This window comes from Schistosoma haematobium, chromosome 1 (genome assembly GCF_000699445.3).
Source record: "Schistosoma haematobium chromosome 1, whole genome shotgun sequence".
NCBI lineage: Eukaryota > Metazoa > Platyhelminthes > Trematoda > Strigeidida > Schistosomatidae > Schistosoma > Schistosoma haematobium.
This window is the reverse complement of record NC_067196.1, coordinates 38,697,753-38,713,923: the sequence shown is the minus strand read 5'-3', so window position 1 is coordinate 38,713,923 and position 16,171 is coordinate 38,697,753. Positions and strand designations below refer to the sequence as shown.

Sequence of the window (16,171 nt, the reverse complement as noted above, 5' to 3'; positions counted from 1 at the left end):
GTACTCAAACGGAGAGCCACGAAATCAGTTCGGGGACTCGGAGTAAAACCCTGAGAAAAAGGGTGACATTTTAATGACTTTCAGCACTCCAAACATTTCTAGGTTTTCCTTTAAATATCTACTTAAACTCAGTCCCAACGCAAACCTTGGGGTTACCATTTAAAAAATACGGACGCGACATGACAGTAGGGACCATAGGCATATCTTTTACTCCTTACAGCTTGTCGAATTCTGAATTACGCTACCGGCTTATCTAGTACTAGCGACTTCCCAGAAACCCTTTAAAATAAAACTTGACATTTACTTAGGAACTGAGGACAGTCTCGCACCAGAACGTTCTGATAATTGTTTTTCTACCACTAGATATAACTTAATTCCTTTCTGACGGCATCGGTGATCCACCGTTTCTAGACACGAAAGCCCGTTATGTAACGATTTATTTCGTTCAGAAACATTCGCACTATTTGAAGAACAGTAATCTGTCTTAAAATAAGGAATCGTTGTGGTCTGAACAAACTTCGAAGCCTTTTGCATGAAAATGACTGAGACCAGATCGTTAACATGAGAAGGCTATGTAAATGGTGTGCAAAAATTGAGCGGTGAGGAACAAGTGATGGCAAGTACTGGAAGACCTCCTTTCAGTTTGATCTTTTAAATAGAGGTCATAATTTGTTATCTCTAAACAAGGTAAAATTTTCAGTGTGTTTACTAAATTTTGGACATTTGCCGCTGAATTTGGTTGACCCCTCAGTGCGCGTTATTCGTTTTGACTACGGAATCTGTATATTTTGTTTTTGTTGGTTAGATGGTAATCTATGGACCTTTGAACCACATTTTGAAAGAGGTCGTCTGCTTGTAAGTATACCCATATGAATGTATGAAAACTCCGAACTTTAATTTCAAAGTGTTCCTGAATTTTAATGAGGTTTAGTTTTATTATGGCATTTGTATAAACATTGACCCGTGTGTGTGGCTCGTAACAAGTTTGTGTCTTCTGCATAAAACTGAGTTTACCCTTTGGAATCCGAAGGTTATCAAACCATACCCGTCGACTTTTGTACGACTTTTTCATGTTCAGCATTAGTGAACAACTAAATTGATGAATATAGAACTCTACTCAGGTTTTACCATTGTAATCCCTAAATGATATTCGAAGTTGTCTAATTTTAGAGTGACTTATTTCTATCTTCAAGTAACCAGAGTTATAGCATTAGTGTCTCGTCGTTTCATCATGCCTTAAATTAAGTGGGTTTAGGTTTGCATATGTAAGTTAGGCATTTTAGCGGTATCCTTAAAACAGTTCAATATATCGGAAGCTCGGTGCCACAACGAAAAATTAGTCAATATGCTGTAGATGTATTCATGAATCATAATTTTAGTCTCAGGTGTTTTATTACTGTTCTCTTCACGGTTCGTTTGGCTTTTGCTTGGAATGGGGTTTTTAGGAACTTGAAATCTTTGGCACATGCTTGTTTTTGTTACAGCTAGGGTGTATGTCTTTTACATTTTCTTGATTAATATTGAGTATGAACGTTTTCGATTATTATCTTTCCATCATAATTACCAGCTGTACAGAAGTAATACAGTTCTATTTCTTAAATTACTACTTTTTATTTTGTTTTTCAGCCCATTATGAGCAGTGTTCGACCGATCTCTTTCACAGCTGCAAAATTGCTATGGGACCCAGAACTAAATCCATCTTGTCGAACTCCTTTGTATCGAGTTGATGGCATTGTAGAGGGGGTAAGCTCGATCTTAACAATAATTATGCTTTGAAGCGAAACGAACCAGATCCAGATCCAGTAGTTGATCCCAGACGCCCTTTGGACTTTAGAAATTTTTGCAAGAAAGCGGTTGTCGATCTTCCGATCCCGAGTTTCAAGGTATTTCGCGATTTACTTTAGGAGCAATATGTGACAGATTGACTTATATTACGTGGGTGAAAAACCAGAAAAAGAGGTCACTTTCTCGAATCTTAATGATAACATCACATTTAAGAACCTAGAAGACATGTGTCGTAAATTCGGTACGATTATAGAAGCTAAAATCTACTATCATCCAAAATCACAATGCCACCTTGGTATCGGAACCGTATGTTAGAATTGGATTTGCTATTCAACTTTTCAGGTTGTATTTACATCCTCTAAAAGTGCAAGAGCTTGTGTGGAACATCTTAACCAGACATCAAAGATGGGGAATATAATGACCGTACAGGTGGATCCTTTTGGTAAAAAATGATTTGCTCTAATTAATCTTACTTTAGGTAAAATTAGAGTCCGGTTGATTGCTGAACAAATGGCTGATCTCCTGCCTTCAAACTCTTGTGATCAATTCCAACTTCCAGAAAAACCTTTTGCTAATCAGATACACAGCCACATACCTTCTGATTTCTCATCACAAGGTTCCTCAAATTGTGAAGTTTGTCCACACAATCCCACTCCACGTCAGTCTCATACATCCGCAAATCTTAGCGATCACAAAGCGGTTGAAACTTTGCCACAACCGCATTGCATGACAACGTTCAAGTCTCACCTGTTTTTCAAAGCATCTGATAAACAGGAATCGGACTTAAAAACACATTTACGTCCTGAAAAGTCGGCATGTGTTCTGAACAACGATGATATTTCAGAAATATCTTGTGCCGCGACCCACTGGCATCGAAAAGCTCCGTCTAATTCAAATATTGGCAAAAGTACTTCAGGTTTTTTAGTAGACCAACATACAATGGGACTTGAAGCCAATACATGTGTTTCTAAAAAGCTTTCTAGCCAACAAGATGATGCAAAACTTCATGTGTCCCGTTATTGCGAAGAGTCTCTTGAAGCTCGCATACAAAAATTGCTTAAACTGAATTGTGTAAAACCAGTTCCTGAGTTAAAACATACTCAGAATACCCCAGTCGTTTCAGATCATAACTCGAAAGTCACTTGCAATCTTCCAGTATCTTCAGAAGCATGTATTTCGACCAATGTACGTATCAAGTCGGATGATTTAAAACGGTTTGAAAGCCCTTCAAATCAAGTGGTTCAGAAGGGAAGCACGCCTTCTGATTCATCGAAAAATATACGAGTAGTAACAAGCCCGTCATCTAACCGTCGCACACTTTTACCTACTCCTGATGGGTCACTTGAGAATACCAAGACTTCTTTGTTCAACCTTCATCGTCCGCCCCTCCTAAAAACTCCTTACAAACCAGTGGATGTTCAAGAAGTGATAAAAATAATCGATGACGTTCATATGATTTTTGTGGATGAGTTACGAGGAATCATACATCGGGATATAACCCGAAAGCTTGTTGAAGGTCAGGCATTTAAATTATTTTCCGATTGGTGGGATTCGAGAGAACAAGACTACAGAGTAAGTATATTATATTGTCATCATCTGACATAGAAATATCTTTATCAGCCAGGAATAGCTAGTTATTGAAGCAACCGTCAAAAGTGATCTAGACCTTTGTAGATTAAGGGAAAGTTTATATAAACTGGGTTTTTGTCAGTTAACCATTAAAATTGTTATACTCAGTAAAATTCTGTGCAACTGAAATAGGTTGTGCCTTGGGTCAGTGGGTTAGCGGCTAAACTACCTGATTTTCAGTCGTTTGGTTACGGATTAGGACCCTATCCTATCTACTTTGGTTTAGGCAGTTTAGTGATAACTTTCACTTAGTATGACATGAAACCTAGTATGTAAACTGCACTTGGTGAATGAGCTCTGGCTCTTTTATTTCATTACTTACTCCACTGGACACTTGCACGATGCTGATGAAAATATGACTTAGTCGGAATTGGAATTTCATTCTAATTAATCTATATCAGAATTGTAATAATCAGGCAGCTTTCGTGGATCATAATTTTTCGTTTTCCGTTTACAACTTTTCATGAAAACTGTATGCGTACAAAATTTATTTGACAATTCATTAATTTCGTTTATTTACTTTTATTTTGATAGCAAAATCATGTCAGTAGTCATCACAATACTAAAGAGGAGAGTGTGGGTAGTAATTATGTAGACCATCCAACCACATCTCATGATTCTACCGTTCCATCACATCAGAACCAAAGTGCTAGTGGGAATATGTCTAACTTTTCATTTGCTCCTACTTCAGTTTCTTCTAGTATTCCTGTATCAACTATGTCTGACAATAATTGTGTATCTTCAAACTTTAAACTTTTTGGTTTGGGTATGTTTACAACCTTAAGATCTGCTTTGCCAAAAATTAAACGCAAACCTCGTCCACCTAGTCCTGAACCCATAAGTTCAAACACAGTAGCTTCCACATCAAAGACTGAGTCTCTTGCTATCTGTCAAGATGAACAAAATGTAAATTTTCGGAGTAAAACTGAATTAAAGCTAAGAGGATCTCCTTTTTGGGAAAGCCGTGGTTCTCTAATACAAAAAGCAAGTGACATATCAAGTTCGGACGAGAACAATGGTGAAGTAAATATTCGTGGTAAAATCTCTGAATCTTCAGGTAATTTTTTGTTCGTATATACTCTCATCTTATAATTGATTACTAGTTGATAAACCGCTTTTTGGGGAAATGTCGAATTATATCAGGTATAAACTTATGTAATGAGTAATATATTTTAAGTTCAAAGAGTTTGTCAGAAAATTTAGTCAGTTGTCTATTTTTGTAATGGTACAGTTGCTGAAATCTTTTTAAGATTATGTATTACAATGAATGAATTTGAGGAATGCTGCTTAGTTTCTTTTTAACTCCTAGTCGTTTATTCCAGTAGTCATTAATTTGTTTACTGCGCCGCAGTACGGTCTGTATTTATTGATGGCTGTGAATTAGGAAACACGTCAGCTGTAGTTTTTTATTATGAGTATATACAAAGCATTGTTTGCGTTTCGCGTGACAACCAGTGAATGAGTGAAGTCAAGCTTGGGGGATTGGGCAGAGGTGGCGAATCTGTTGACGACTTTGCAAATCCTCACCGACTGAAGTAGTTAAGACATGTGTTACGTATGTTTAACCACCGTCAACCTCGACAGGGGATGCTTGCTGGCATAATAGTAGGTTAGAAGAAAGCTAGGAACGTCTTAATCACCACACAATATTAGTTTATGAAGTCACTGATTACCTAGTTGAGGAACACGAGATAACCGCAATCAGTGTTTTGGGATTTTACGCGATATTGCTTCGATTCGTTCACAGCGTTGCAGACGCACTCTTTATCTTCTCGGTCCCGGATTTCAGAATTCCTTGTTACATACCTTTGCACTCTGCCTCATGTAAACATATTTCAATTTCACATTTTTGGTAAACATGTACTTCAGGTAGTGAAAGTTCCACGGAACAAGCAGATCAAGTGACTACTGATCGTGTACGAGACCTTTGCAGCTCAAAAGAACATCAGGATAGGCATAGATATCATCACGTTAGAAGACGCTCTGGAACTTCCAAGTCAAATGACAAGTGTGAATACGTTCGATCACAGTCTAAATTCCCTTCAAAATCAAGCCATTCTCCTGAAAATATTCGTACAAGCGATTATACTTCATCAGATAATGATAGCGAACTCATTTCTCCTTCAAAATCTTTTCAGCATATTAAGTCGCGTAGAGAACATGCGCGTGTTTCAGATGTATTTTCCAAAAGGTATATTTCCATTATTAAAAACTTATATTTCACTATAAATGTCTTGAATATTTTTTTATCTAACAGATTATAACGTTTGATGAGACCTAATTTCTACATCAGTGTGAACGGGGTTTGTTTATATGATTGTTAATAAATTCGAAATCTACATTGTTTGATTGGTGAACACCAGCCTCAGTCTTGTCGTAGTAACCAAATTGTATATCTTGATAGACACTAGTCTGTTCATCTGAAAAATACTACCGTGAATTTTAACTTGAAGTACAAAAGCATGTAAATGTTCTTGTGTTAACTCCCGAATTTCATCAATTATTATAGTAAAGAGAAGAATTTATTGAACTAATAATGTCAGTATATGACCTGTTGTAAATTCTTTTGAACCATTTGGCGAGATTATTGTAAGTTGGTACAAACTATATAGATCATGTTTAAGGATTCTAATGGGAAATATGTATTTGTGCTAAAATGATTTAAAGTCACTCCTAGACAAATAAACGTACAGCTATTAGGCAGCTTAAGTTATAGACAGACTAAAAAATCTATCTCAACATCGTACCTGTCCACAACTTAGTGCGTACAAGCCAAATACACCATTACCGATATGTTGATTATTTTCTATTGACATGCATAAAATCAAGTTTACACTTGAATTATTTCTCTAGTCTTTTTGTACAATTGAGAGTTCAGCGTTTTAGATGCAACTGGTGGCAAATTTATAACCTAAGGATTTTTCACGCGCTATGCATCATGTTTTTAAAGAGTATTAGGACCATTTCTTAATTTCACAGTGATAGGATATTTTTACTTTGTAGCCATTTAGAACAGGTGACTTATTACATTTTAGAAGTTGGGGTTTTATCAGAATTGTCACTTTCGGTGGATTGCTAGTTTTTTGTCAACTTAGTTAACTTATAAGTTGCTACAATGACTGCAGTAGTAGTCTTACTGATCACTTCAACCGTAGTATCGAACCCAAAATTCTGACTTAACAGTTTTGAGAAAGTAACCACGGTTCGGCTGACTGGATATCCAAGTAAATATGAAGCAATAAGGGGTCCTCAGTCATTTCCACAGCATCTATCGAGTGTACTTGATTGAAGTTATTCATTTGTTGACAGGACGCATCCTTGATTGTTACTGGATTGTGGTTCATTGAATTATAAGCAGTGATAAGGCTACGACATCATATTAGATGCTAATTTATACTCTGGTTTAACCTAATTCCTGTTAATCACCTATTAATGAGAACCTAACCGATTACAGGTATCTCAACTCTGGTAATTCGTACGAAATCGATACAAATAATTTTAGTCCAAATGATAAACATAATTCACACCAGCTCCATATATATGTATTGTCGTTACATAAAAGAAGCCACTTTATTCAAAAAAGAGCTTACACTCTAGTATCCAGCAAAAATCACAATACTTTGTTGCTGGCGGTAATATTGAAAACAAGTAGAGGCTTCACAAACTAGAATTATGTAGGATGGTCGATGTTTTCTTGTGCAGGAGTAGGCTGGAAGAAAGCTAGGGGAGTCCAAGACAAAAAATGTCATTCGTTCTTGAAGTCACTGGCAATTGAACTTAGCCATGTTAATAGGTACAGACTACCTGGCTGGGGGTCTGCGTGGTTATCGTAACCAATAGTTAGAGACTTTGAATGACATGGCTAAAAATCATTTGCAATGGCGCAGGTAAACCCATTCTCTGTCTTTCCCCAAATTCTGAGGTCTTAAATTCCTCAGAACTTTGTTTTGTTTTTATTTCACTAATTTATATTTTCTTTTCTAGTTGTATCCTCTATACCTAATCTTTTCTATTACCACTGATACTGTTAATACGTCTACTGTTTTAGGTTTTAGCCTGATAACATCTCTGTACTAATAGGGCATGGCAAATTGAACCGACGTACATACGTACAGATTCTATGTTGTTACTGACTGACTGATTATGTAGGAAATTCTGAGATATCACAGGATATAAAACAATACAAAATTCGGATAAAGTAATGGTTGGCTGAAGCTTGCTGTGACTTGAACTGAATTCCTCTCATTTCATGTACATATTTGCAGCTGACGATATTCCATCACACTGAAAAATCAGAGAAACATTTTTCTACATAGAGCTGCTGTACGTTTGTGTTGTTTTCAACCAGTATTGGATGTAGTACCTAAATCATGTTAAAATGTAAATTTCCGGATGCCGATCAAATACATGAAGATCTATTATGAATCTAAAAATGCGAAAATACAAAATGATATTTGTAAGAAACATTGTCTTCCTCTATCCTTAATCCACTTAACAGTGAGTAACCGGGTTCATAAATCTAGAATGTCATTTACTTTAGTTTCACTACAAAAGCTCTTGAGAAAAGCAGAATGACAATAAGGTCAGTTTTGTTACAAGACTACTTGTTAGGATGCAACAAATAGGCACCAAGAGAAAAAATTCTCAATCAATTATAGGACAAATATGGAACCATACCTTACATTGTTAACAAAGGGACGTTATTTCAATACCCACTTTTTATCCTTCTAATTCTGTTCGGAGTACTTTACTCTTTAGCTATCACATACCGCTACTTCTCTCACTTTAGTACATATCGTGATAATTTCATCTCTCTGTGCTGATGTAGTGTAGCAACTTGAAGCGATGCACATTTGTATTAGGCTCTATACTGATTATAAGTGGTGACTGACTGTCTGGGACTCTATCTGACTCAGATTAGTAATTATGGCTCAAAAAGTTTGTCACAAGTTCGCCAACTTGTCTACGTTTTTACACGACACAAGGCTTGATCTTAAGATTGCTTACCAGGTAATTCTTGCGAAATCTATCAGCTCACCGAAGAAAATTGTGTTAGCATATCTCTCATATCTTACACCGTAACAACCATGCTTTAGTTCTAGATTCACAAGTTTGCAGCTTAATTTACATTTGAAAAAGCATTTGGATATCCTCACTGTACTGTTAATATTGTAGGTTTACAAAAGCTAGTCGTTTTATCTCCATGTCCAAGTTCATTTTGATTCATTAAAAGTTTCTGTCATGAACTAACAGAAGCCGAAAACTCTTGTAAAGCTATTTTGGGACTGCTTACCCCCAACCTTAACTTCAGTCACCAATCTTATAAATCTACAATCTTCACTATCTCTGGGGCGTAATGCATAACAAATTTCAGACATTTTTATATATTTAACAAAATTTGTGTCGTGTCATTTTTTTTTCAGTGTACTTGTAGTTCTTTAGAGGATATCTTGGCGAAAGCCCTGTATAAAAAGTTGAAAAAAAGAAACCCCAAAGATAAATCCACGAGAAGAAGCTACCAGTAAACCATCATCTATAGAAACCTCCCCAGACAGTACTTAGCAGTAAACGTTCATACCTTAGGGGGTGTTCGAGTAAATACCATTGTGTGATGTAATTTGTTTGTTTCGTACTTTCAAGCGAAGAATCATCGGTTAGTAGAAGTAATCGCTGTTTTATAGCCTTACAGACCGTGGTTTTAGTTGTTAACCCAAGGTTTGCCTGTTTCTCCTAGTTTTGCTTTCTCCGAATCATCATCATTTTTCGAATTTGAGTATAACGTTTTTTAGTCTCTATTGCTCGAAACTATTGGGAGGTATTTATACCTAATTCACACCGCTCAGCTAAAGTAAATTAATTATAGCTGTTAAGTTTCAGTCTCTTACAACTTGTATTATTGCTCTTCTTTGTCCCTTTTCAGAACTGGGATAGTCTTCTCGACTTTGGTCTTAGCTTTTATCTGCAATGGTCCTTAGAGTTAGTCTTTCTGGAGACGGTTTTAAATGAATCTTGATAACTGGCTATTATTAATTATCACTAGTACATTTCGCTCATATTAATTTAGTAATAGTTTGCACTATTTGCAGTTGTCACCTCGCCTCTTCATCGTGTTTGAACTATTGTTACCTAAAATCAGTTTTTCGGAAGAAGTAACTAACACAGACCATGTCATACATTCACTTGTGTACAGATGTCTACCTCTGTCTGTTCACTAAATTACATTTGATATCAAGTTACATTAGGACACGTTTAGCTGCTATACTTGGGCAACCGTCAAAGTAGCCATTTCTTAGATATGTATGCGCGTTACTTTCGTATAAATCTGGTGAAAAACGTTGTAACGTGGATAATTTTGTAAGATTCAGTATTCTGAAACAACTTTTTGTTTAATCAGTCAATTAAAATTACGGTTAATATTGTTGTTTGCTCATCAGCTATGTAAGTTACAATATGCAGTCTACCATTTTCTGCTAGGTGAACTGTTTTCTTCAATATAAAAGTGAATTACTATTTCAATAAATTTGGATCGAGTTTAATAGGATTTACTTCCACATCTATGAAAAAGTTTTATTTATATTTTTTCGTTTCAGTGATTCGAAAAGTCCAGTTGGATCGAGTTTACCATCTGATAGTGAAAGTTCGGACCTATCAACTGAACCACAAAATAACCCCGATGAAGCTCGAAGATTTACAAAACCTTCACCGGATGAACTTTCTGAGATTTCAGATTTTAAGTCAGACTCCCCTAATCGTGGTCGTTTATCACTTGTAGAAACTTCACACTTTGAATCTACGCGAAACAGAAATTCCAATGATTCACTTTCTTCACCTATTTCTTCACAACCAGAGGTAATGATTTTTTAAATGCCTAAATTGTAACTTGTCGGCCAAGTTGTATACTGTGTATACATTTGCCCTGCATGTTTACCTTCTAGTGTTGTGTACAGTGTTTATTTATAAATCTAAAATACCTTTTATTCTATTTCATTATGATTATGTTACAGTTGACTGGTGATATTTTAGTGAAAATAGAGAAAATCACCTGCAATTATTAGAAAGAACTGAAACGATCTATCCACTTAACATTTGCCACCGTTTAATGATTTAGGTTAGTCATCTTACATCATCCCATACCCTTCGATGTAAGTGTTCGCAACCTTCATGAATTAGATTTATTTTTTTGTTCTAGCACCAGAGTCTGTACACGTTGCTAAGTTTGATTCCTAAAGTAGCTTATATTAATAGTTGATTTTGTACTTAGTTAACCATCATAAAAATGGGGGGGGACTTGGTTACTGTTTCTTCCTTCAAATATATATATATATATATATATATATATATATATATATATATATCATTATTGCACTTTGATAAACTTATAATTTTTTGAGTTATAATGGGTGAACGCAGACCAGTATATGTCACATCTGTAAGCTAATTATATTTTGTTGGGCTTCAGGTTAATTTAAAGAACGCTAAATATTTCCATTATGCTTTAATTTTGATAAGCTAGTCACTATGATCATTTTTCTCTGATGGTGATATTTACCTAAAATAATGACTTTTTAAAATCTTCCATCCCATTACTGAATATATTAATTCAGAAATTTAGAAAGCTATGGAAAGTAGTTATATACATTTTGTATCTGATCTGCCAGAATGCAATTATCAGCATTCTTTGTTCAATTTTTTTCATTGTCAAACATGCCTAATAAACCTTTTCATTAGGATAAGACAATTTTCATCGTAATTTTTCAAGTGAAATGGGATGGTTTCTTAGTGGACAATTGTTTAATTAGTTCAGATGTCATTCTGCATTGATTGCTACTCTGCAAGATTATGTAAATGTCAAGATATTTTTTCGACTACTCTAAAGAAGTATGAATAAATAATGACAAACTGATGAGAACTTAGTCATTATTTAAAACTACCAACCACTCATTAAATTCCGGTCATAAATATCTTGGTTACTACTGATTTGTTAATTTTTACTTTATGTATGATGACTTGATTGTTTTATGTGTAGTGTATTGTGACGGTATTTGTAATAATTCCTTATTGAATCAAGTTATGAAACATATTGAAAGTGCAATATTTACCCTTTAAGATCTTTTGTTTCAGAGTGCATTGGATTCCGAAGAAAATGAAGATACAGAGCTAACGGTCGTTGGTAAAATCCACAAACCTGAGAAATGTACTGCCTTCCAACGATCACCTGTCTCCAAACCTGTTTGTCCTATTCAAGAAGTTCAACGCAGAAGAGGTCGACCACGAAAGAACAACCAATTGTCACATAAATATTCATCTAATTTCAGTCCACAAAAAGAGACATCTGGTTTTGAAGACTCTTTGGTTTCTACAGAATCTAGTTTTGAAGACGATATGTTTAAGACAAATGATGATAGTTCTCGCGTAAGCATATATTTGATTATACAGATATTAACTAGAAAAAATCTAGCAATCAGTTGTACACTCAGTTTATACATTGACATTACTTATGAATATTGAAGTTTAATGGGAAACTATGATATTGTTCATGTGTTTATTGTGTATATAAAAATGTATTGTCAGATGTGTTGATTGTATTAACTCCTAAAGCTGGATTTAATTTTTCATCCTACAAATAAATTGTTGCGTTAAGTGTCATCATGTCTAACTGATCTTATGTCTGTCAGATCGTATTTTAGATTATATGTACCATGGGTAAAAGTATTTAAGTTATTAGTCACTATGTGAATTTTCAAAAGTTAGTTCACAACTATATTTTCCAATAGTCTTATGTGTTCATCTATTTTTTGAATAAATATTCTAATATTGGATGACCTTATACGATATTTTTCTTACTTAAAGGATTTCTCTACTTGTGATAATATTCCTTCAAAAGTTAACCAAGTGAATCATCAATCAAACACCGATTGGTCTATATTACGTGCATCTTTGGAGTTCCAATCTTCAGATTTTCCTACTATTCCTTTGACATACAACTCTCAACCATCTGGAGGTTCACGTAGAAAACAGAATCTTGGTGGCTTATGCAGAAACAATATGGCCTTGTCAACTATTGATCAAAAAAATAAATGTACATCATTTCCAGACACTGACATTCCTCAGAAAATGAGTTTGATCTCTGATCAAAAACTCCATAGATATCCTTTATACCATTCTCCAGGATTTCCTGTATCAGTGAGCGTAAACATTAGTTATTCCAAACTCTTGTTTTAAATTTAAATCCCATGTACTTGTACTTTAAGAAGCCTAACGAACCAACGTATTTTGTGTTGAAGTTTGGCAATTGGAATTTCCACTCACTTATCTGCCGAACGTTATTCGTGATTTCATATTTCCTTTAGCTAATGAGCCTCAATCAGGTTTTTTAATCTTTCCTCAAGTTTGAACTGTACACCGCGTACCATTTTTTTCGCGAAATGTCTACAGTTTGTCAGTGTAACTATTGGCCTAGTGCAACCGATATACCTACGTGAATTCACACATGTTTGATGCGCAATATATATAATCCCATATATAGGATAGTTATCTAATTCTTGCCTCGTCATTCTGGTAAAAATTACAAATTCATCTTATATATATTTTTAGCTATTATGTTTCGGTTTTATCGTATATGGTGTATTTTCTGAACTCGATCATGCTCTGTAAATTATAAGAGCGTTTGTACGATTATTTACCGTAATTCTTCCTTTGGAAATCTGTTGTAGTGGATGTTTTGTTTATCTCATTTGTTAACATGTGATTTAAAAAGACGTTCGGTTGAATAATTTTAGTCAAAGTGGACTCTTAAGATGTAGAGTGGTAGAAATTTATGGTCTGTTGATTCGTGTTCCTGTACATAAACCAATGAACAGGAGATTTATGGAAACCTTTTATATAATTTATGTGTATTGTATGTTCCAGTTATGTTCTGTAATTTTACGTGCAAATATTTGTGTAACTTACAAATAAGTCTTTGGTATATATTTTGCCGTTTTGTTCACTTCAGTCAAGGGATCGTGATAATTTGAAGCTATCTGAAAAAAATATAAAGTCGGATGATTTAGATGGAGATAGTACGGATAGTGCTTCAATGGAATCTGTAGATATTGTGGAAGTAAGTAAACTGGCATTTTGTTGCTTATGTTAAAATTTCTAGACTGTGGAGTGTAAATATATGTGGCCTGAACCCCTCCTTACCGAGCATAATTATTTTCGTGTTCCTGAAATTGGATCTGTCATTCATTATCGATCTACTAGGAAAGTAACTAAACACAATTTAAAGTCAAAGGATAGTTTCGTCGACAGTCATTTGACCACAGCGGACAATTTACGAAAACGCTCTTGGCCAACAGACCCTACGTACATTAGTGGCGGCGTCAGTGATGATGATTCCCATGATTCTTCTAAGTGGTTCAAACTGTCGAAGCGTTCGAATGTTTCAGAGTTAAGAAATGAAGAGGTTACTGGAAGTTGTAAAGCTGACTTAAAAGCAAATCAGCTTTTGACAGAGGAGAATAAGAAGCCAAAATATATTGGAGCGAAACCTGAAACTTCGAAAGTTCGTGGGTCACGTGAACTGGCCAGTCTTTTAGCACCAGTACCTAAATCCGAAATTCGTCGTGTTATGGAAGAATCTTGCGGTCTACTGAAAGAAGACATTTACAAACGTATGTCTGGAGAGCGAGGTTTTTCTCGATCACAACCACATTTTCAACCAAGGTCGGCATCTGAAGAAGATTACGTAAGTATACTTTATCCATTTGTAGTTTCTTTACCTAATAAGTACGTTGAAGTTAGATTTCTTTGGATGCTAAAAGTGATGACCAATTATGAAGATATATATGCACTGGAATTGTCAAGGATGGGAAGAATCCACTTTTCCTCTTGAAATGCTATCATATAACTGTGAGTCCAGATTATCAGGATACCCCTGCTCGTTGCTTCTACGAAGCGGGGTTCCAAATAACGTGAGAGCAAAAACCGGATCGATACGCACTGCATGCTTGTCGAAGGCAGTTGCAAAACCCTAATTCGAAACTAACTGTGCAAGTGACCTCGAAAGTCCAAAGGCGTGAGTAGCTTATATGGTTATTTGGTCAACATTTAATATGGGATTCCATATCACGTGTATCAGGGACATCACACATTTCTATGATGAAGTTAAACAAAAATGGAGAAAGTGGACAGCCTTGACAGACACCACTTGAGGTTACAAAAGCAGATGACAGTTCGCCATAAGCTATGACTCAACTTGTAATGTTCAAGTAAAGAACCTTCACAAGGTTTATGTGATTTTGAGGTATACCTTTCAATGACAGACAATGCCACAGAATCTCGCGGTCTACCGAGTCAAACGTTGCTTTTAAGTCAAGAATGACCACCATTGTCGGACGCCGATAAGTATGCCTATGTTCTAGAACCTAACGAATGGTGAATATATGGTCGATGCAGCCACGACCAGGTCTGAAGCCAGCCTGATTTTCTCGTGTTTGCAGTTCACGAGTCTTAGTTAGGTGTCCTATAATTATCGAGGCTGGTATTTTAGATACTATATTAGTTAAACTAATCCCTCTATGGTTGTCACAGGATGATTTTGACCCTCTCTTATATATTACGATGATAAATGATTGTGACCAGTTAGATGGGATAACGTCCAACTCCCAGATTTTAGCTAAAATACTAGTCAACCTAATAGCTAAAATTGGACCACCATCCTTAAAGACCTCTGGAGCCAATCCATCCGGACCAGCTGCCCTTCCTCGTTTCAGATTAACTATAGCCTTTTGAACTTCAGCAAGAGTTGGGGGACCTACTTCAATGTTCCATTCACACTGTCTGGGAATGGAGGGTAGTTGTAGAGTAGCTGAAGGCCAGCTGAACTGTTCTCTAAAATGTTCCGCCCATCGTTCTAAACGTCTGGACTGGGAGCAAATGAGAGTATCGTCTTTTTCCGAAATAATCTGACTTACATTTGACTTATTAATTCCAGTTTCTTTTATTAGTCCGTAGAGCTGTCTTGTGTTCCCTATAGCCGCTGCCTTTTCCATCTCTTTTGCTTTCGTTGCCCACCACTACTCACAGTCGTTCCTTAGACCTTTGCTTAACCTAGATCTGATTTGTTTGCGCTCTTCATCGTGTTGAAAACCTGATGGTATGAGTTTACGAGAATCCATCAGTGTGATAGACTTTGAAGAAATCGATTGGTTCTTTGTAACCCTGTGATTTAAATCACTATTAGATGTCTCTGCTGTCTCCACAGCTGTTTGTATATGTTTCCAAGCAACATCTGGGTCGGCCTCGTTTTCAGAACTACCTAAGTGTGACCTCAGTTGTTCCTGGAACCTAATTTCGGTTTTCTCATTACTCAATTCAATTCTAATGGGTCTTTTTAGTGTGGCATTTCTACGTCCGGTGAGGCGCAAGCAGGTGCGTGCCCGTATTAGGGCATTGCCAGAGTCCAAGCAGGTACTCCAGAATGAGCGACAATCTTCTACCGACCCTCTCCAACGATGACTGGTGACAATATGGCCTATTTGAGTCCATCGTTGGTTTGGTGTAGGGGGTCTCCATGTTAGACGATCTCTCTCCTTATGCTTAAAATTTGTGTTTGCTAAAAATAAACGATTGTCTGAGCACAGTTGCAGCAGACGATCACCATTATCTGTTCGTTGTGCCGAAATACTAAAATACCCACCTAAATGCCTTTCTGTATGGTTTAAACTACCTATCTGGGCATTAAAGTCACCTGCTACGAGTACTCTGTCTGAGC

At 36.0% G+C, this 16,171-nt stretch overlaps 1 protein-coding gene across 1 annotated transcript in view; it reads left to right on the top strand.

Annotated features, from left to right (window-relative positions):
• Positions 1-731: 731 nt before the first annotated feature.
• The window catches only part of SETD1A (Histone-lysine N-methyltransferase setd1a), a 32,292-nt gene continuing 16,852 nt past the window's right edge, over positions 732-16,171 (top strand). The window contains exons 1-13 of the mRNA XM_051218009.1: positions 732-855; positions 1,627-1,743; positions 1,779-1,883; positions 1,921-2,091; positions 2,128-2,227; positions 2,264-3,357; positions 3,949-4,471; positions 5,284-5,605; positions 10,005-10,263; positions 11,536-11,826; positions 12,265-12,597; positions 13,409-13,516; positions 13,559-14,143. Coding sequence (XP_051073991.1) covers positions 2,296-3,357; positions 3,949-4,471; positions 5,284-5,605; positions 10,005-10,263; positions 11,536-11,826; positions 12,265-12,597; positions 13,409-13,516; positions 13,559-14,143 — 3,483 coding nt within the window. The 5' untranslated portion in view covers positions 732-855; positions 1,627-1,743; positions 1,779-1,883; ... (1 more) ...; positions 2,128-2,227; positions 2,264-2,295. The remainder of the gene's footprint in view (positions 856-1,626; positions 1,744-1,778; positions 1,884-1,920; positions 2,092-2,127; positions 2,228-2,263; positions 3,358-3,948; positions 4,472-5,283; positions 5,606-10,004; positions 10,264-11,535; positions 11,827-12,264; positions 12,598-13,408; positions 13,517-13,558; positions 14,144-16,171) is intronic.